Source organism: Leptonychotes weddellii, chromosome 10 (genome assembly GCF_054177405.1).
Source record: "Leptonychotes weddellii isolate Sample4059 chromosome 10, ASM5417740v2, whole genome shotgun sequence".
Taxonomy (NCBI): domain Eukaryota; kingdom Metazoa; phylum Chordata; class Mammalia; order Carnivora; family Phocidae; genus Leptonychotes; species Leptonychotes weddellii.
The window spans coordinates 1,253,938-1,275,663 of NC_138378.1; the positions used below are offsets into that span (position 1 = coordinate 1,253,938).

The window sequence follows — 21,726 nt, forward strand, 5'->3', positions numbered from 1 at the left end:
CTGGGCAGGATGGGGTGGAGCTGGGCAGGGCGGGGCAGGGCGGGGCAGGGCGGGGCAGGGCGGGGCAGGGCGGAGCTGGGTGGGGCGGAGCTGGGCAGGATGGGGCGGAGCTGGGCAGGGCGGGGCAGGGCAGGGCGGGGCGGGGCTGGGCGGGGCTGGGTGGGGTGGGGCGGGGTGGGGCAGGGCCCCCCTAGGAAAGGGGCTGGAGCAGGGGTCAGTGGCTGGCCCACCGGCAGAGCTGCTGGCCTGGTGACCACCCGTGCTTGGGGGTGTGGCAGCTCCCCGAAGGGCGGGGCTCAGCTCGGGACCAGTCTGGGGGCTGTGGCCTGGGGAGGAAGGAGGCAGCAGCGGTTACCGAAATGAGGGAGCTCTGTGTAACGCCCCTGGTTGTGGGCTGGCCCGACAGCTCTGCTCCCTAAGGTGCATTCCGAGCCCTGGACCCGGGGCCACGGTAGCTGCTGCCCCATCGACAGAGGCTTAGCCCGGGAGCTATGCAGGGGCCCTCTAGGCCTCCATTTCCCCGGCTGGGGGGGGCGGGGGTGACAGTAACCCCGGAGCAGGTGCGCCCCTCCCCCCCGCGTCCTGCCTGCCCTTCGCGGGCCGCCCGGAGCCCGCCCTGCCCTCTGCCTGTCTGGGTCAGTCTGCTGAATTATCCACTGGGCGTGGGGCAGGCCCTGGCAGGACGGGCAGGGGGAGCGTTCTGGACCGCGTCCCATCCCTCCGATGCTCTCTGACTCATCTCTGGCTCCAGCTTGCAGCTTCCGTCCTGTTAATGGAACCACAGTCCAGGCCGGCCCCTCCCCTCCCGCGGCCGCTCCTCCTACCCGGCCCCTCCCCCCCTGCTTGCTGGGGGGCGGGGCAGGGGCCACATTGACTAGTTCAGGACGACAGACGCGGCGTTTGCAAACACAGGCTCCAGCCCGTCATTGCGCTGACCCCCAAACTCCACCGTCCACCAGGCAAGGACCCCCCATGAAAACGGGCTGCAAGACGCCCAGGGCTGGGGATGCTGACGGCCTCACCTTGTTTTCTCAAAAAGTATTTTCCAGGGGCATGGAGAGGGCTATCGTAGGCTTGCTTCGAGGTGTGCGTGTGTGTGCATGTGCGTGCGTGTGCGTGCAACACTTTGCACACAACATGGCTTCCGTTGCCCGCTGACTCCCCTGTGTTTGCGCGTGTTTGCACGTGTGTGTGCGCGCAGGCATGCCCACACGCATGTGTGTGCGAAAGCCCTGACCGAGCAGGAGCTGGAGTTCAGGTCCCATGTGCTGCAGGCCCGGTCAGCCTTGGTACTCCCGGATTTGGTTTACGGCTTATCTTCACTTGTCATTCCTGCAGACCAGCATATCTGGGTCCCTGTAAACCTGTGGCACCAGGTCTGCCGAGAGAAGGGCTCCCATGAATCCTCAGGCCCCTGCCAGCCCGGTCCCGCCCCCTTCAGCAAGGAGAGGGTCTGTCTGCCAAGAGGGCCACGAGTTCCTGGCTTGAGGCCCTCAGTAAAGGGCTTGTCCCGCACCCAGGGATGGACAGCATTCCTGGGGGTGCGGGGAAGGACGGCCTCCCCCCGTTGTGCCTCAGGCTGCCAGGGGGGCCAGGTGAAAGGACTCTGGGCCGACGTGGAATAGCCCTTGAAAGTCTAGTCCACGGGTCGGGACCACAGCGCCCCCGGAGGGAGAGTCCAGCTTCAGGGTCTGCCATCCCGGGCCCTCCTCACTCCCAGCCCATCCCCAAGGAGAGCACCCAGCTCAGCCTGCTGTCCTGACCACTGATGTTTCACAGAAGGAAACCTCATTTGGATGCCCTCGAGGAGCTGAAAGCTCTGCAGGGAAACCTCCCTCCTGGCCTGCGAGTCAGGGTTCCTGGAACCGAGCAGCTACAAGGGGGACAAAGGTCAGGACGAGGGGCCGCCGGCCTCCCCGGGGCCTCAGGCTGCTGCTATGCCTCTCGGGAGAGCAGGAGAGCAGGCTAAAGCAGGATGACAGAGGGCGCAGACGGGGTCCTGGGCGGGGGTCCCGGATGGGGTCCCAGACCCCCCACCACTCCTGCACAGAGAGGGGCAGCTGCTGCCCCAGGGTCTGAGTTCTGGCCGTGTCCATGCCCAACCAGCCAGCCCAGGCACTGGATCACTCAGACGGCCCCCAGCTACTGGCCGTTTCCCCCCTGGCTGGCGTACTTGGGGCCCCACCATCTCTGATCCTGTGGTCTCAGGTGGGCATCCAGAGCTCCCTACTATCCACCCATCTGCACTATGGTCCCTGTTCCCAGCATGGATGGTAGATGTCAACCGTCAAACACACACAGCCCCCCATGCAGCCAGTCCCCTGGGGCAGACCCCTTTGAGCCTTTGGTGCTGATGGAGGAGGCTGACTTGAACCACATGAACCCCACCCCTTCACTCGTGGTGTCACTTCCCCTTGGTCTCACTCTCCTCATCTGTGACATGGGGACGTCAGAGGGAGCCTGTCCAGCCGCACGTGCTGGGATAAAGTGAGGGGCGTGGAGAGCTGAGAACAGGGCCAGACAATGCCCAGCAGATGCCTCTACAGGAACCGTGCTCCTCTGGTCCCCTGAGTCCCCCAGATGCTTTCTCCAAGCTCAGTAGACCCAGGGCCCCCACCTGGGGCTCCTGACATCGCAGGTCCACCCTGTGCTGGACCCACAGGCTGGAGTTCAAACCCCAGCTGTGCCTCCCAAGCTGCCCAAACTCTCCAGGCCTTCAGCTCCATCTGCGGTTTGGGGAAGCCAATCCCGCACCGTTGGAGCCACGGTGAGGATGCTGTGAGCTGACCACTGGCACAAGCTAGATTTGAGGTCACCTCTCCAGCAGCAGAGCCAGAGTCCCAGCAGTCAGTGTGTGGGGAAGCCGATGTGCAAACAGCCAGCCACTGAGAGCCAGGCTGAGCTGCCAGCCAAAACAGCAGCATAAAGAATGGGCTTTTGGAGACCAAGAGACTGCCATTCAGCACAGAGAGCGTCACAGAGAAGGTGACCTTGAGCCTGACCTTGAAAAACAAGTCAATTTTGATAAGCAGAGAAGAGGGTGTTGGGGGCAGGAAGGGCATTGCAGGAGGTAGGGAGACACCCAAAGCACCACCCCCTTGGTCCTGGACCCTTGATTCCCCAAACACAGGCACCAGGTGGAGCCCAAGCCCCCTGCCCACCTGCATGGCAGAAGCCAGCCTCTGCCCCAGTCCCTCCCCCAAGCACACCACACTGAGCCCCGGGGACCCACTTCTCTCCTGTTCGTGGCGATAAGGACCCCTGCTCCCAGGACACAGAGGCACGCCAGGAAGGGCTAGTGTTTGAGCTGCCTGGGCTGGGGGAGCAGCCTGGGGGCCACATGGTGGGCCCCCATATGTGGGAGCGTGTCCCGTGGCAGTCGCCCTCCCCCAGCTCCCGTGGGCTCCTCGGGCACTTGCTGCCTGTCAGCCCCGCGTGGCTAATGGGAGCTGAGAGTCCCCCATAAAAGGCGTCAGAAGATGGATTTGATTTGGTCATTCTTACCGGTAAACCTGACTCAAAAGCCCTGGCAGATTTGTAGGAAACCGGTTATTCATGCCCAAAATGAGAGTAAATCTCGGCCCCACACGAGTCCCCGCCCGCAGAGCGGTTACCCCCCACGGCTGCAGCACTTTCTGCCTGGCCAGCCAGCGGCGTAAAACTCCCTCTTCCGAGTGATTTACAAACCCGAGGGAGCCTGCCCGCCGCCCGCCTGGGTCAGCGGCTTCGGGGACGGACGCGGCCCCCAGAGCGCGTGGCAGGCGGCTGCTCTGCTAGGTGCCGGAAGCCGGCAGGGGCTGCGGGGCATGGTGGACGGCCCCTCGGCCCACCCCGGACGCCACCTCAAGCCCGGAAGCTTCCGCTGGAGAACAGCCGTGACCGTGAGTGGAAGGTGGCGGGGCAGGCTGAGGGCGCTGGCGATCCACGCCTCCAGGAGACACCCCAACCAAGATGGGGGGAGTTGTGGACAAATACCCAGCGTCCCCACTGGGGGCAGCTCCGAGTGTACCCACCACTGTCAGAGGGGCCTCGGCAGAACCGCTCATGACAGGCCTGCTTCCTCTCCTCCCCGCCCGCCTCCCCACCACACCTGCGGGCAGCACCTCCACACAAACTATGGGCCCCAAGCCTCTGACCCAGGCTCTGCTCCAGGGACCCCAGACTGAGACACCAGTGCTCCCCACTTAGGCAACCTTGATGCCCAGACCAGGGCTGGCTTTGAAGAGGGTGTCGTGTCGCACTGAGGGTTTGTGGAGGAAGAGCCCCCTCCTCTGCCCACTGGCCTCCAAGTCCCCACCTGGCTGGAGCTGCCAGCGAGGCCCAGCCCTGGGGTCAAAGTCTGCTGGAATCGGCTCTTTCTGGAGTGTGTCCCCAGGACACTCGGTCCCCCCAGGCACCCCAAGAGCTGTGTGGCCAGAGCCTCGGCACACGCTTCCCAGAGGTGCCCAGGGCGGGGGCTTTTGGGGCGTCAGGGCTGCAGGGGTCTGCGGACGCAGCACTGCCCCCACCGGCCTGTCCCCACCCGCTTTTCTTAGCAGCTCTGAGCTCACCCAGCCGTGGATCAGACCTGCTCCCCGAAGTGGGTGTCCTTCGTGCCCGTAAATAGTGTGAAGTCACCACCTTGGATTTCCACACTCGGCCTCAGGAGCACGTAGATCGCACGTCTGTGAGATCCTGGGAGCAGGAGGAAGGTGTCCTCCTTGTTTGTGGGGCCCCCAGCTACCGGACAAGCGCTGGCAGCAAGGACAAACCGCCAGGTCCCTCGACATCACCGGGCCCGGGCGGGGCAGAGTGTGTGGTGCCACCAGGCCCGCCATCTGTCACCCCGGGTCTGGACCTTGGCCCCCTGTTACCCCAGGGCTCGCCATGGCTGAGCCAGGCTTCCTGCTCTCACACGCCACGCTGGTTCTCTGTCATCCGCATTTCACAGACAGGGAAACCGAGGCCCAGAGAGAGGCAGCCACTTGTCTGGGTCACACAGTACGAGCAGCGTCAGTCTGAGTCCCTGGGCCCGCGGCCCCAGAGCCCCCTCCTGCCCCGCTGCGGAGCGCGGCCACCTGGGAGACACAGCTCTGGGCAGGGCCACCGGCTGGCCGCCTGGGGCCAAGAACATTCCGGATGCCTGCAGGCTTGGCTGCGTCTACACTGTACTAGACCCATCCACAGCCAGTTCTGAGTGGACAGCCAGCCACCTCGTCGGCGTGGCTGCCTTGTGGGAGTGGGGCGTGTGGAGTGGCAGCGCCTGTGGTGTGTGGGGCCTGCTCAGAGCGTTCCTAATTCCTGCAAATGCACGAGCCTCTGGTGTCTGTTGCCACTGAGTTTGGAAGGCCACGGTGGCCACGGGGCGCGTGTTGATTTCATGTCGACGGGCCCGGCCTCGGTGCCCACGTGTTCGGCCACCAAACACCAGTCTAGGGGTTGCCCTGGAGGTATTTTCAGACATGATTAACACTTAAGCCGACTGAGTTTGAGTAAACAGGCTGAGCCTTCTGCAAGCCGCTGAGGCCTTCGGAACGAAGACAGAGGTTCAGACACCCTGCCGAGTGTTAAGCCTGCGGGGCTGCCCGGCAGATGGACAGACCTCTCCGTCTTCCCATCCAGAGAGACAATCAGATGGACGGCCGGCGGGCCAATGGTGGGTAGATACACAGACCGACCACGTCTGTCTGTCCCCAGGAGCCTAACGGACACAGGGAGACACAAAGGCTGTCTCAGGCTTTCCAAACCTGCCCACCCATCCTTGGAGACGCAAGTCCGGAAGCCCGGGGGGCACAGTCTCGCTCACGGTTGGAGCAGCTTAGAACAATGCCCGGTTCCCCAAATTTGCGCCTCCCCCTTCCTCCGAGATCCCAGATCTCCTACAGAGGCCTCAACAGTCTCAGCCTCCCCCTTCTCCGCCTGTACCCTGCCAGGTCCGCTCCTGTCGGTGCGTCCACGGGGCAGCTGTCCTTCCAGCGCGGCTGTGGCCCCAGGTGTGGGCGGCGCAGACAGGGGAGCGTGGCTGTCGGGACGGCTTCTCCTGTGTTCGCCCACGGGCCCAGGTGGCCGGACAAATATCTGGCTCTGGGGGTGTGAATCACAGGACTCCTACGTCGTACCTGCACTGCCCGGCAAACCCGGGGCAAAGCACTAAATGCTTTCTTTTTAGCCAGCCCGGCCGTGTGGGGCCATTAAAAGCCAAGTGAGAGGTCTGCAGTGCACGCGTGAAGTCCTCCCCAGGGAGAGGGCCCCCAGCAGCCGGGGGCAGGGGGCGGGGAGCCCGCAGCCTGATTCCTCCAGACCTGGGATCTGTGCCTCCATCCACACCTGAGTTTTGCTTTCCAAAATGTTCCAGAGCCACTTTTTAAATAAAAGCAACCTTGCAGCAGGTTTAACATTCAGACTTGAGACGAGCACCGATCGCGCCTCCCGACCCCCCCGCCCCCCGCCGGCACCGCCAACCGCCTCAGCTGCACTTTCTCCACAGCCTGTGGGTCGGACGGTGTTCAAACCCTGTGGAAGTGTAGACGTTTTAAAGCAAATGGCCCAGGGGTGCCTGGGGGGCTCAGTCGGCGAAGCGTCTGCCTTCGGCTCAGGTCATGATCCCGGGGTCCTGGGATCGAGTCCCTCATCGGGCTCCCTGCTCCGCGGGGAGCTTGCTTCTCCCTCTGCCTCTGCCTGCAGCTCCCCCTGCTTGTGTGCGTGCATGCATGTGCGCGCTCTCTGTCTCAAATAAATAAATACAATCTTACAAATAAAATAAAGCAAATGACCTCGAAACCTCCCGTGACCGCGGGCCCCCCTGTGACCCTGCATGCGTTCCGGCGATCTGCAGCTGCCCCCGGAGGCCTCGGTGCAGCCGTGCTGTGATGGTCCCCACTGTCCCCACACGGGCTACAGGGCCCGCCCTGCCCAGGAGCTGCCCCCTCCAGGCTGAGGGCATGTGGGCACCCATAGGCCTCTGGCTCCAGGGGCCACTGCAGGCCGGGCCTCCTGCCAGCTCCCCACTCCCCACCCAAAGAGCGAGCACTGTGCTCCCGGGGCCCTCGACGGCCCACGCGGCGCATGGCCGGCCCCTGTTGGAGACGAGGACGCTGAAGTTTGGGGCACACTGTCCCTTGCTCAAGGTCACAGCAGGCTCTGGGTCAGGCTGCAGGGCCACCGCTCTCAGCCCCTCACAAGACTCTGCGCCTTTGCTTTTCCTGGAAAGCCCTCTGTCCCCAACCCTGCTCCCCACCTCTGTCCCACAGCAAACCCCGCCTGTTCGAGTCCCCACTTCCCTAGCACGCTGGCCGAGCCCCACGGGGAAGTGCTGCCCAAGAGGGACTGTGCCACGAGTCCTGTGGTCCCGAGGGGTCAGCACCGCTCCAGGTGCACGGCAGCCACTGGGGCACCCACGCTGCCCGTGCTCCTTCCTAGGACAGCTGTGGGCAGCAGGCCTGCCCGGTGTGGGCTCAGCTGAGTCCTGCCTCTGCCCAATTTCCTGGCTGAGATAAGAGCCAGCCTCCAGGGACAAGTCATCTTTCTCCAAATGAGCCTAAGGCCCACATCCTCGTGCGGAGGGGACGCTTTGCTCAGGGGTGAGAAGCCCATTCGGAGATCAGTTGCCAAAAGGGAATAAAAGAAAGTTGCATGACTTTTGCTCATCGTGCCAAGCTCTGGCGCTCGTCCTGCTGCCCCTGAAGGTCGAGGACACGGGCACATGTGGACAGGCGCAGGGGTGCGGGCTGCTGAGCACCCCGGGTATACTTGGGGGCAGAGCCTGCAGAAGCTGCAGTAAGGGACAGGCCTCACAGGGACCTTTCCAACAACCCTCCCTGAGCCACCATTTCACAAGGGAGAGACAAAGACGGGGAGGGAAGGAGGACGAGACGGGGAGGGAGGGAGGGAGAGACAGGGAGGGAAGGAGGGGGAGACACACACAGAGACAGAGAGAGGGAGAGGAGGAGGAGGAGAGGAAGGGAGAGGGGGTTTGGGGCCACAGGAACATGCTCTCTGGTTCTGGAACCTTCTGCCTGGGTTTGAAGCCGGCTGGGATCTCCCATGAGACACTTAACTTGCCAGGGTCTGGCTGATAGCGGAGATCTGGGTGGAAGCGTGGCCGTGGCGGCGGCCGGGGGTCACAGGGTTGGGATGTCACAGGTCACAGGCCCTAGCACCGGCGGGGCCCGCACGGTAGACTCCCATTGTTCCCCTGGCTGTTACCAGGGGTCTGTCCCTCCCAACACCGACCCGCCAGATCTTCACTCCTAAGACAACACTACGCCCACCCCCCCACCTTTCCAGGTCGGGCGGGGGGAGTGATGCCACGGAGTGCAGCAGTTTCCAGAATTTACTGCAGAGCTTTCCAAGGAGAGGGATTAGACAAAAACCCCAGGGGGATAGTAACAGCCACTCCAAGTGTGCCCTCACCACGGGCCGCACGCCTGCCAGGTCTGAGCCCTCGGCGTGTTGGTGCGGCCGCCGTGCTCATTCTGCAGATGACACCACGGAGCCTCGGAGAGCGGAAAAGCCTGCCCCCGGCCTCGTGGTCAGGAGTGAGGCCCTGGGACCGGAACCCAGGCCGGCCGGGGCTCCTGTCCCCTCCCCCCATGCCGTGTCCCTCTCTGCACCCTCCTGCAGGGCGGCGGCCCCTACCCTGTGAGTGGGCCGTGCTCCCCAGCAGCCCTTCCTTATGCTGCCTGCCCCTGGGAGGTGCACCTTCCTCATCCCCGGGCAGGACCTCACAGGGAGGACGCAAGCCAGCAGCCCTCGACTAGTCACGATGGTGGTTATTAGCATGGTTGTTATTAATTATTAATATATCAATACAATTAATACAGCACAGCATGAATAATTCATGTCCGTGCTCCAGTCTGTGGAGGGCATGTTAGAAGCTTGGCAGGCCTGTTTTCAGATCCGGGAGTCCCCAAATATATGGAGTCTGCATTAACACCCTCCTTCCCAGTTGTGCTAGGAACCATCAGCAAGCAAGCGTTTTAATTAACTTGTGCAGACTCAAATTAATGGCCCTCATCTTCCCGCTCAAGGGTCCCTATCTGCCTCTGGCGGGAGGCTCGTTCCTGGGCTCAGGGATGCCGGCAGGGGAGCCGTCCCTGCACTCTGTCCGGCCTGCCAGCAACCCGGGGCGCACAGGGGGCTGGCCCGGAGGGGGGCGGCAGGCAGCTGTCCTCCATCGGGTCCCGCAAAGGCACCCAGGGCGGCCACATCGGCACTGCTGGGTCTCATCACGCGCTGTGCTCATGTCCCCCACCTGTCCTTCCTGGGCAGGGTCTGCACAGTGCAGGAGGAAAATCACACACCCAGTGTCCTCGGCGAACTGGCCAGCCCTGAAACCCATCTCCAGCCTTCCCGTCCCCAAGCAGTCTCCCCACGCCACGAGCGCCTGGTCCGGGGTTGGGAGGAGTCTCCACGCGGGGCTGACAGGACATGTGACCTACAAATGCAGTGCCGTTTTTATGACTGTGTTATTATCGTGTTATTATTGTTACGGACCAGGTGGATTAGAAACCGTGCCGAACTCAGATCTGGCATGACCTTCACCCAGAGTGGCTGGAAGGTCAGTGTTGTGGACGGGGAGCCCACTCGGGATGGCTGGAGTTACCGGGGAGGGTCTCCCAGAGGGGTCTCTGCTGGCCTGGAAGGAGGACCGCTGTGGGCACGGGGAGCACGGGTGGCCTGCAGGTAGAACACGGTGCACTCAGGGGACCATGGTCACTATCCCAGGACTGAGAGAACCGCACTCCTCGGGACCTGCGTCCTGAGGGGAATTTAAATGCGTAAAGTGAGCACGTCTGGCATCCCGAGGGGCCCCCGAATCCTTCTGCCCCCAGATTCCCCACTGATGGTGACGCACGTCAGGCTGCATGAAATGGAGCAGGGACAGGGATGGAGGCGCACTCCACACAGGCTGTGGACTCCGGGCACAGCGCCTTGGGTCCCGTGGCCGTCCTGAGGGAGCCGGGTAGGGCAGTCCCGATTCACAGACGAGAACAGGCTTGGTGACATCTTCCCCAGGGTCCCAGACCAGGGCTTCTCCAGAGGCCTTTGCAGGCCCGGGGCAGCGTCAGGACAGCACACGGCCTCCCGCCAGCACTCTGGCCACGTGGGCTCACGGCCCTGTCCTTGGTTCGACTCGGCACCCGCCACAAGGGGCCGACTCTGCCTTTAGACTCGCAGAAGAGGCCTCTTCAGGCGGTCCCCATGGGCACAGCCCCGGCCCTGCTCTTCCCCGCCACGGCTCGCCTCTCCCCGTGCGGCCGTGGCCTCAGGGACGGGGTCCAGCTGCGGCCACCGAGCTGGACGAGGCAGGCGGCGGGTCGAAGCCCCCTCACCTCCATGACTTGCTTTGGCTCCCAGGCCCCAGTGAGGAAGAGCGACCCCCACTGTCTGAGGAGAGCAGCAGCATAAACACCCGACAAGAGAAACCTGCTCCTCCGAACAATTTGGTCATCCTCCGGTCGAGGAATTAACTCCCCTGCTGCGTGGGCAGCCGCACAAAGGGCCGGCTTTCCCGACAAAAACTGAGCCGCGGCCCCGGCGCCCCCGGCGCCCCTCATCCGACCCTGCGACACAGGTCAGGTATTCTTGGCGCTTGGTTTTGGCCGCAGGCCCGCCCGCCGGCCCCTCCACTGTTGCTGATGGCTTCAGCGCACCGTTGGGTCTTTGGTGTGTCCTGGGAATGGATGTCCTGAAGGGGGGTCTTCAGCGGACCCCTCTTCCCTCTGTGCTGGTCAGAGCCCCTCTACCCACCATGGCAGAAGGAAGCCTCCAACCCCCGAGGGACCCCAGCCCCACCCAGGACGTGTCTTCAAGTGGAGCTTGTCCCTCTGTGTTCTCCTGTCTGCTCAGCCATCCAGGGGACCAGTGTCCCGTGTGCCCCCCGCTCCTCTCTGCCAACCGCTGAGAGATGTCAAGGGGCGGCCCTGGCTGCAGTCCAGAGGCCAGACCAGGGCTGTGGGCCCTCCAGAAAGGTCAGCACAGAGGACAAAATGAGCCCAGGCAGCCCGTCTTGGCTGAGTGCTACCCCAACACTGAGAGGTCAGGGTGAGAGGCCCCTGGGTCTGGGTGCTGCAGCGGCAACCCAGGGAGCTTTAGAAAGAGCCCCCTGGGGCCCTTGAGAGAGACCCCAGAATAAAGCAGGGCGGGCAGGCAGGTTGAAGAACAAGACCCAACCCAACAAGGAGCCGTTTGTGGAAGATGCAATTCTGCTCCTTTGGGGAGAGCGGCTGGCTATTGACTTGATATATTTATGCATGAGGGCGGCGCTTAGCAAAAAGAGGGATTAGCAAATTTACAAACTTCGTCATCGGTGTGTCTGCAGTGACGCCAATCTTAGGTTTAAAAGATGCAAATTATCCCATCAGTCACGTGTCCCCTGGTTGGTGCCGGAAGACATAGATATTCTCCATCTAGAAATTTCTGTAGGACTCAGCCTTGCTCCCCTTCCTGCCACGAGAAATACGGCCCAGGTGTGCATGGGGGAGAGATGCCCTGTGATTCGTCGTTTTGCTTTCAGTCTGATCTGAGTAGGGGGCACACAGGTCCCCGGCCGTCTCCCAGTCAACCTGCTGACAAGGAAGGCCTGACTCACACCTGGGAGCAGATGCCTGCGGAGGGCCCCACCCCATGTTCCCACCTCCCTCTCAGAAAGCACCCTGTGTCATCACACAGTGGCCTCACGTCTCGTGGGAGATCTTAGGGCCTCAGACTGTCCAGCGAGGGGACCCTGTCACAGTGCACACACACGGTGCTGGACGGTGTCCTCACATCTACTCAAACGAGCCCCTGGGGCCGCTGGCTCGCCGTCCGCCCCGGGCTCGGCCGCCTGGCATCAACAAAACGTGCTTCTTGCTGCTAGCACCCACGTATTGGTGTCTCTATTTCTTCTCAGTTTTAAAAATAAAGGACGGTCAAGCCTCACAGTCACGCAGCGAATGCCCACCCACTACCATGGCAGGATGGCAGAGCTGGGGAGCTGACCCCCGGGGCAGTGGCCGGCCCGCGCGTGCCTGTCACCCATGGCCCAGAAGGGGGGCTCCCTGTGCAGGGCGGCCTTCATCTCTGCCTGACCCGCACCCTTCTCTTGGTCACAGGTCCCCAGGTTCTTTTAGGGGAGCCTGAGGGATTCTGGTGGGTGGCCCCCACCCCCTCGAGCGCTCCCGTGACCCGGGGACCCTGCCGAACTCTTAGAATGAGTTCCTTCCCGCCTCCCTCTCTCTCTCTCTCTCTCTCTCTCTCTCTCGGGACCTGCAGCTGCTGTCCTGGTTGGAGGCATGAGCCCAGAGCTGCCGGGGGCCACCTTTGCCCCCACCTGGGGAGATCCTGCCCCAGAAGGAAGCCAGCCCAGAGGAAAGGGGCTATGAGACTTCTGATCACGTGAGGTTCTGGGTCCAGCCTGAGTGTCAGACCTCTCGGCCACGAGCTGCTAACGTCCCTTCCCCGGCCAACCCTGGCCAGTCTGGCCCCGAGGCAGCCCTGCAGCCCAGCCTCCGTGCCCACTTCTCCCGGAGACCGCCCTGGCTCCCTCCCGCAGCAGCGTCCGCCCATGGGTGAGGGTCTCTGCCCGGCAATGAGGGGAAGCAGAGCGCGCAGACACACCCGTGGAGTGAGTCGCAGGGCAAGCCCGGGGAGGAAGGCGCCGAGCACAGCCGGCCACATGCGGAGGTCTCCCTGAAATTTCTGGAGGACACTGGTCAAATCTTTGGTGACAGAAGGTAGATCGGGGGAAGTGGAGACAGGACCCCCAGGCTTCAGGGGCTGCCACGGAGTCCCACAGAGCCTGCAGAGCACAGGGTTGCGGAGCGGCCCTGGGACCAGGGAAGGGAACGTGGGCTGGGGGCTTCCCTGGAAGAGGGGGGCCGAGTCCTCCTCTCGTGGGGTTACTAGGGAGAGCCCACAAACCCTGGCTTGACCACCTCACTCTCAGCCTCGCCCCCGCTCACCGCCCCCCCCAGGCACCCCACGCACGTCCCCCGAGCATCACGTGCCCTCCCCTCAGCCTCCCCCTGCCCGCCCCAGCCCACACTAGGCTGCCTCCCCTGACTGTGATAGTGCATCGGGTCTGTGAGCTGGGGGGTGGGGGGCGACGTGCGTGCACCCCGGCCTGTGTGTGCGTGTCCCTGTGCGTGCACTTATTGCTGGGGGGCCGGGCCGAACCAGGCCAGCAGCGGGCAAGCAGAAGCACGCGGGGCCCCAGCCGCACGGACTGTGAGCGCTGCTGCCGTGCTCTCATCTCCCACAGCGGGGGCGCCTCCCAGGAGGTGCGGGGCAGGGCATGAGGACGACGGACCCCGCTGCACCCTGAACACACGCACCGCCTTCACCAGGCGGCCACACGAGCTCTTCAGAGGCTGTGGAAATGGCAGGGGGAGCTTCCCCACCTCGCAGCCCGGCCTCCCCCACCCACACACGCCAACACCGTCCCCAGGGCCGAGGACAAGCCACCTTGCTCACCGTCACTCACTGTCTGCGCACGAAGGATTTGGGGCCACTTACTGGGAGACCATCTGAATACTGTCCAAGAAAGAATTTCTTTCAAAGGAATATTTTCTTTTCTTTACTAAAATGTAATGGGCGTCTCAGGGCTCCTTAGAGGAAAGAACTGTCCAGGGCAAGAGCCGGGACTGGGATTCCCATCCAAAAGCTCCAGGCCCTCGGCCACTGAGCCAAGACACTTCCCGCAGCTCAGACGGCCGCCGGAACCCCTGGAAGCCGATGTGGAGGAAGCGGGGGCTCGGGGCGGCCGCGGGGCAGGACGCGGTCTCTTTCTGTCTGAGCTCCAGAGCCACGATTAAAAAGGACCCTGGGCTGAGGTTGTAGGCTGCACAACCTTCTCAGGGTGGGTGTCACCGCTGGGGGCCCAGCCTCTGACGCAGGTCATTTTCCCTTCTTCAAGAGCTTTCTGGGCTCACAGGTTCTACTCAGAAGGCTGAGTTCCTGATTGGCCCCATCCCTGACACAGACCCCGGGACCATGATGAGCAAACAGAGTAAGGCTGGAAGAAGTTTGGCCCCTAGGACGAACCCGTGTCCCCCGGCCCTGCCCCACTTCCTAGGCCCCGGGGGTGGCCTTTGCCCAGATGGGGCCTGGTTCCTAGTGGATACCTGCTCCAGAAATTGGCCCCAGCTTGTGGGCACATCCAGCCTAAAGCCATGCAGGCTGCCTCGGGGCAGGGGTGATGAGACAGCCCCCCTGTGGACCTCTGGACCCAGACCCCAGCCAGGGCTCAGGACAGAGCCTCTCTACACCACGGAGAACAGGGGGCACACCCCTGGCTGCTTGGGCTCAGGCCCAGGCTCTGCCCTTCCACCGGCCACTGGGCGCCCTTTTATCTGCTCATCTGCCGGGGGACAGGGCCTCTTTGTGTCCCCCTCACCCGCTCTGTGAAAGCTGGAGCTGGGCCTCGGTGGGTGAGGGGCTTCCCCGGGGGCCTCCCCCTGTGGTTGGGCGCGGCCGCCGGCTGAGCACCTGGACATCAGGGAGGCCGAGGGGAGCGCCTGTGGTCACACGGCTGTCCCAGCTGGCTGGGCTTGGGGTGGGCATGTGGGGCTGTGGGTCCTGGGCCAGCCTCTTCCACATGGGGGTCCTTGTCTGGGCTGAGCTTGGGCCACCAGGGCAGTCACCACCTGGGGTCCTGCCCACGGTCTCCAGCTGTGCTGAGCATTCAGCTTCGTGGGAGCCTGTCTTGCCTTGGGAGAGGCTTTAGGGCTTTTGTTCATTCACCAGGTGTCTACTAACAGCGAGGACCAGGAGCAGAACAGGGGCCTCTCAGGCTTTCTAGTCCTTTCCGCGTACACTATGCCGAGCAGGTGTCTTTGCTGATCCTTTCTACATGCAGCGCAGCTGGGGGAGGGTGCCGAGCCGGGGCCCCAGGGCCAGATCCCACATGGTTGCATTTATACTAGGAGCTGGGAATGGCTTTTTATCTTTTAATGATCGAGGGGGAGAAAACCCAAAGGAAGAATCTTATTTCATGATGACTAAAAATTATACGGGACTCAGGTTCTGGGGTTCACAGCATCCGGAGCCCCCCGAAGCCCACTTGGTCATGTCCCGCCGGTGGCGGCTTCCTGGGGCCGCCCGGCCCTCTGCCGGCCCCTGTAAGGGTCACCTGCTGCCCGCCCGGCGCCGTCTGGCCCGGCCTGGGGTCCTGTCATCTGCCCTGCGGCGTCTGTGTGGTCAGTGGGGGGTGGGGGCAGGAACCAGCAGCACTCCCGCTCCAGGGGGTCCACGTGCAGGTGGACATGGGGGCCAGTCTCATGTTGGGTCACCCTTTCAATGGGGGGAGAGCCGAGGCCAGGACCCGGGGGCACCAACACCTCCAGCAGCTGTGGGACATGGATGTGAACGCAGCTCATCAATCGAAAAGCTGCTTGATCAGCTTCTCGGGCGGCAGGCTGTGGTGAGGACCTGCGTTTTCCTCTCCTGAGGACGAGGGGTGTGCCGAGTCCCCAGCGAGGTGCAGCATTTCACACTGGCCCGGGAGCTGCCTCAGGCAGGGATGAGGCAGGAGGGTGGGTGAGGGACGGGCAGCGGCAGGAGGCAGGCCTCCCCCGGGGCCTCAGCGTGGGCAGGATTCCCACAGGGGGCTCTCTGGGCAGGTGCCCAGGAGAGAGGCCCGGGCTCTGCCTCTCCTTCTGTCCTGGGCCCCACGGGCAGGGCCACCAGCTGGGGGTCCCGGGGCCTGAGGTGGCTGAAGCGACTTCTGGGTGTGCAGGTGCAGGAACTTGGCAGGCCATGTGCTGGGCGCCCGCAGGGGCCACCAGACCCACTGCTTAGGTCATCAGCATAGCATGGACGCCTGGCACTGGGAAGGGCCTTCTGGGGCCAAGGTCACCTTCAAGGAGAAAGTGGAACAAAGCCTGGGGAGGGGGTCTGCCTTGTTGGGAGCAGGCAGGATGCGGGCTGCAGCCCCAGACCCCGGCTTGCACGGGCTCCAGGATGCACTTCCCAGCCACACTCTGGCGTGGAAGCGAACGTGTGTTTTCACAGTCCGCTGCGAGGGCTGGGGGGCGCGGGCCGCCGGAGCTCTGCGGCCCCAGGGAGGGCACCTCGGAGGAGCCCACACTCGGAGGAGGGCAGGCGGGCCTCTGGGTCCCGGCCTCAGGTGGGGTCAGCCGGTCAGGGGCCCGGGTGGGGCAGGGGCTTCGCTTACTTGGAGCTGACCAGACCGCGCTGGGCCTCCATGTGGCCGCCGCCGTGGCCTCCGCTGTGGCCTCCGCGTGGCCGCCGTGGCCTCCAGCCTGGCTGACGGCGCGATCAATGCACAGCTACAGCTGGTTGAAGGGGACCAAATCCATTGAACAGTTGATTTGGTTCCATTTTACCAGCTTTAGCAAAGCATTTGGCTCCAGGATCCATGGAAGCAGCGGCGTGGATGTGATGTCCGGACGCGGTGGGGAGCCCCGGCTCTGCCCCCACCTCCCCTGCAGGGCCCGCCATGGCTGAGGGACCCTGATGCCCTGCAGGGACTGAACATGAGAGGGAAGGGCCAGGGTGGGGTGGGGGCCCCACAGTAGACACACGGGCTCACACACACGCATGCACACACGCACACTTGGGGAGGCCCTGGGCACGGGGGCTCCATCCCCTGGCAAGGGTGCCCCTGCCTCTCACGGTTTCTCAGGCACCGTGGCACCTGCCACTGGTCTCAGTCCTGGGGCACAGCCGAGGCCACCAGAGCCCTGCCCTCAGGGGGCTAACAGCCCATGGACAGAGACCCCTGCCCCTGCCCGGATCACGCTCCCACAGCTGCAGCTGAGGCAGGACAGGCCTGGAGTTAACCGTGAGCCTGGCCCAGGAGCGGTGGGTGGGCTGGGACGCTGCGAGGGCTCTGCAGGGCGGCTGGAATTCTCCAGGGAAGTCCCCCTCGTGCGGCTGTGGCAGGTGAAGAAGGACAGGGAGCCCTACACAGCTGACCCCAACCGTGCGGCCTGTCGGGGCTGCAGGGATCATCCCCTCGGCTCCCGGGAGCAGGCCTGCAGTCCACGTAAGGACAGTGCCGGAAAGCCAAGCCCGCACAGGCCTCATCACCCTCAGTGACTCTGACAGAGCAAGTTCCTTTTTAGAAAATTGGTTTTCCTGCCAGCACCCGATTCATCAGCATCAATGACAAGGGGGGACAGCAGCTTCGGCGGTGCCAGGGACATGGCGTCCTGGGTGTGTGGACTTCCCTCCGAGCACAGGCCGGCCTGACAGCGAGGGGTGACTGCCTCCTTCAGGCCCTGCTCTCTCTGCCCTGCCCTCCTGATGCTGCAGGGCAGACGCTCAGCCGGCCGGGCTGGACTGCAGGGGCGAACCCACCCCCCACGACCTCTCCGGGTGCATCAGAGCCCAAAGACCCCAAGACCTCGGCCCCCACCACCCCTGCCACCACACCCTTCCTCCAAGACATGAACGAGTCAGTGCCACGGGGTCCTTCCTCTGCGAACAGCCCTGGCCTTTCACCTCCAGACCAGCCCCCAAAGTTCACCAGGAGCCCAAGGGCGCCCCGACCCTTCCAGCCTCTCATCCCATGACCCACGGATGGCCCTGGCCCCTGATGGCCCTGGAGGACGGGGAGCTGGCCAGATCCCAGCTCTGCAAACACCCTTGCCTTTTGGCTCCAGAGCATGGGGAGGGGGCACCCCAAGGATTCCCAGAGCCCGCCCTTCCCCTGCCCTCCAGAGAAGACGGTGCAGATGGAGCGACTGGGCCGGCACTCAGCCCGCTGTGGACAATCTTGATGAAGCGGCCGCTGCCACGGGCGGACACCATCACTCTGGGATCTGTCATTCCCAAGTCCAAGCACACGCCTCAACCCAGTGGGCAGCCCAGCCCTCCCAACCGTGCCGCCTCTGCCCTTTGACCCCCTCACGGCTCTTGGAAGTCTGCCCCTGGGTCTCTAAGTCTGGAGGAATTGCCCTAAAATAACAGACCTGTGCTTCCACACGGACATCCCTACTGCCCCGCGGGGGGCCGTCCCAGCACAGCCCCCAGCCGTCAGTCCACCCCCAGCTCGGCCCAGAGCGCCCAGCGGGGGCTCGAGGTGGAGCTTTCCCTTCTTGTCTGTGAGCAGCTGGGCGCTTCGGCCCCAGAAGCCAGCAGCGTGGCCGGGCGGCCTTGGCCAGCTTGTCCTGGCGTGCGCGAATCGAAGCCCCACACGCCAGGTGCTGCCATCCCGTCGTCCCGGTGCGGAGGGCACTGGGCTCGGGACGCCTCCCCGTGGCCGTCCTCCCCGGAGTGTGGAGGTCCGGCCGCCCACTCCCGCGCCCCCACGTGGCCTTGTCTGGGGAATGTTCAGGCAACTCTTTGTTGAGCGAGTGACTAGCACACATGACTACAGGTCTGAGGGGCTTTCGGGGTCTGCGTCTGCAGCACGGTCCCAGCGTGAGCAGTCCCTGTGTCTCTGACTCAGTTGCCTGGTGACTGTTTTAACTCAATTTGGCAGATTTTCTGCATTCCCCCACCCTGGGCATCCTGGGGTCTCAGCCTCCATTGGAGGCTCCCGGCTTCCCCACGAGCCCCAAAGCCTCCTGAGCAGCTAGCCCATGGCTCAGCCTAGGTGCCTCTCAAACCCGCCCACCCAGGAGCCCCTAGCCTGGCTCAGCCCCTGCCACTCACCTCCACCCAGCGGTCTCCGGAACCCCAGCAGCCCCTCTCACCGCCCCTGCCCTGGGGGCCTCTGACCCCAGGCCAGCAGGGAGTGCCAAGGGGCTGGACCCAGAGGACAGCGGAGAAGCGGCCAAGGCCGGGGCCAAGACTTCACCATGACTTGCAAATGCGTCACCAGGTCTGCCTTTACACACCCGATGCCTCCCGCCAGAAGGTGAGCTTGCCCAGGGCAGGGACTGCGTCGCAGGCTGCAGGGCCTGGCAGAGAGACGGGCCCTGAGTCCCTGGTGAATTTACTGTTGGCCGGCCTGGCAGGCAGTGGCTTCCTCAGGACCCTCTCCCCGGGCCCCGGGCCTGTCTTTCCACGAGGGTGAGACAGAGCCAGGCCACAGCTAACACAGTTTGTGCATTTTATGAACCACGCAATTAAATAGGTTTTAAAACATCTGCTGATGGCATCGTCCTGTACAGGGAAGTACACTCAGCATTTTGAAGCCGCGATGGATGCTAGATGTGGGGAAACACTGCGGAAGACTCCAGCAGCCCTGTTACAATCGGTACAAAATTAGACGCGATGAGCGAATATGTCCAGTTAGTTCTAATTGGAGCAAACCACGACGTAGGCGAAGGCTCGGTGCGTTCGCCCACACTCGCGGCTAGCCTTGCCCGGAGAGGTCCCCAGTGGGGCAGTGGTGCCAGCAACACCAGGGCCAGAGGGCTGTAGGAGCACTGCGCTGCCCCCAAATGCTCCCCGGGCCCGAGCAGCAGCCGGCACTTCTTCCAGGAAGCCTCCCTGCGTTTGATACAGGCCCTAGACTCAGAGTGAGGGCAGAGTGAGCCGCTGAAGCTCTCTAGGCGACCTGGGCCGTACCAGGCTGCCCCTGCACCCTAAGCTGTCCCTAGGTCTGAGCCACCATTTGGGGGCACTTAGGGGGCTTCCTCAGTCTCTCTGAGCCTCAGTTTCCCCACGTGGGAGTGCCAGCCACACACAGTCCATAGTTGTTGCCATCCTGTGCCCCTTCACCTCTGTCACGACTTTCCCAGCTCAGACGGGCCCAGCACCCCAGGACACGGCACTCACTGAGGGCAAAGCCCACCGGACTCCCCCAGAAGAAGGGTGATGGCCTGCACCCTGGGCGAGGTGGCACCAACCTCCAGCCTCTGTTCAAGGACAACCACCAGCAGAGACACACGTGCAGCTGGAGACGCTGCCCCCGGAGGCCAGGAGCAGGGCGGACAGGAAGCTGCTCCCCACCAGTCATCACGGAGACGGGGCACCCAGGACCACGGCAGCGGCATCCCACCCAGGGGGGCAGCTCGCAGCCAAGACAGAGCCCTGCACTCCCACCCGCCCCAGAGGGTATCAACGACTCCTATCTGGATGCCTCTTGTGTTTTTTACTATGAAGCTTTTAAAATTTAAGAATCAGTAACCTAATATTTCTCCAGCAGCAACGTTACCTATTAGCACTCAGATTCGCCACTAAATTAATTTTTAATTCCAGATTTTGGTTAATTATTAAAATAACTAGCAAAGAACTACAGTTAGCCCCAGGAGCGTGAGCAGCCCCAGCCAGGACCGTGCCGAAGGAGCCTTTCCACGGCTTCCGTTCGGGCTGCTGGGTCCCCACAGAGGAGTCTCCAGAGAGACCCACAGCTAAGAGACGCAAAAGGAAACCCCACCCCCAAACATTTCTCATTCTTACCGACTGACCCAGCCGGATGCCAACCAAGACCTGCTCAGCCCAGTTCCATAACTTTTCTGTCTACTAAAAAAAAATATGTATTATTTCTCAACACTGATAAAAGTTTAATACGGAGTTGCCCGGGTTTTTAATAAACTTGTCAGCAAAAGAGCAGGGCAAATTGATGGGGCCCCTCCTAGAGATAAATTTCTCCTCAAATAGACGCGAAGAGCAGGGGGACAGGGCAAGGGGGGAGGCAGGGCAAGAGGGGGACGCACGATTGTTTTGCTGTTCTTTGCAGAAATGGTGAGATGGATTTCTGTGTCTTATTATCTCACAGATAGGGCCGGGGTAAACGCTGGTATAATTTCAGGAAAGCAAGCTTCCTGGCTAAGAACCAGATCAGAGAGCTCTGAGGTCAGGGAAGGGTGCAGCTCGGGAGCGAATTCACGGCCAGTGTGCTCCGAGATAAGTGCGAGCCACTCGGCACCATGGCCCCTCCGTGGAGCCCTCGTGGCACCCCCTCCACCTGCAGAGATGGATCCCGGCAACCGCCAGAGCACAGAGCGCAGGGAAGACAGGCACGGCTGGGGCCGGTAAGTGAGCAAGAGGACGACACTCCCACAGACTGTGCCTATCTGTCCCTAAATTCTGCCAGCTTGGCGAGGTCTTCCAGCACGCGGAGACGTGGGACGCATAGCCACCTGCGTCCAGGCCGGGAGGGGCACCTCGTGCTTTGAGGGGTATTGGGCAGGTGCTTTTATTCCCTCGCTCAAGGTCATCTGCTCCACTGGCTGCAGAGCGGTTTGAAACTCCACCCTTAGAGACCCGCTTCTTGGGTTAAAGATGGAGGGAAGGCAAGATCCCCTGGGAAGCTGCTGGCCTACAAGCTCCGGGCCTTGGGGCATGCAGCTGTGTGTGTGCGGCGCAGGAGGTGACAGCCAGGGACAGACAAGGAGGTTAGGAGGGAGCCCCAGCGACCGCGTCCATCCTGCAGGGCCGAGCCCGCGGAAGCCAGGCCAGGCAGAGCCCTGCCCTCCCACACACAGCCCCCAGCCCGGGGTCGGGGTCCTGGCCCTCCTCACCCTTTCGGTGGGCGAACGAAGGTCCTCCGTGCCCTTGGAAATGGACCACAGGAGGTCTCCGGGTCCCGCCTGGCCTTGGCACCCATGAAGGGGGTGGGTGAGGAGGGGACAGGGCTCCGAGCCCCGCCCAGCCTGTGCCCGCTGCCCCTGCGGCCGCTCCTGGGCACCGGGGTGGTGGCCGGGGTGCGGGGAGGCCACCCTGGGCCTCCCCCGGCCCCGAGTCATCTGAGTTCAGCCTCTCCAGCAGGACAGCTGAGAATGTACACTATTTATACCAGCCAAGGCGGGCGGGCAGCCGCAGAGACACACAGCCCGGGCGCCATATGTGGGCATGACGGACGGCAGGCAGGCCTGCCAGGGGGACAAGGACCCAAAACAGGGCGTC

At 63.3% G+C, this 21,726-nt stretch overlaps 1 protein-coding gene across 8 annotated transcripts in view; it reads right to left on the reverse strand.

Moving 5' to 3' along the window:
- The window catches only part of LOC115937809 (uncharacterized), a 49,579-nt gene that overhangs the window by 20,148 nt on the left and 7,705 nt on the right, over window positions 1–21,726 (reverse strand). The window contains exons 3-4 of one of the 8 annotated variants that reach the window (XR_004073033.2): window positions 16,136–16,256; window positions 14,896–15,817 (exon numbers count right to left, since the gene is read on the reverse strand). The exons of 3 other annotated variants lie outside the window; for them this stretch is intronic. Coding sequence is in view for 1 of the 5 variants with exons in the window: in XM_081832463.1 (XP_081688589.1) it covers window positions 15,027–15,308; window positions 16,136–16,256 (403 nt within the window). In the remaining 4 variants the exon portion in view is untranslated. 4 more of the 8 variants (XM_081832463.1, XR_014149019.1, XR_014149015.1 and 1 more) reach the window with 4 other exon arrangements.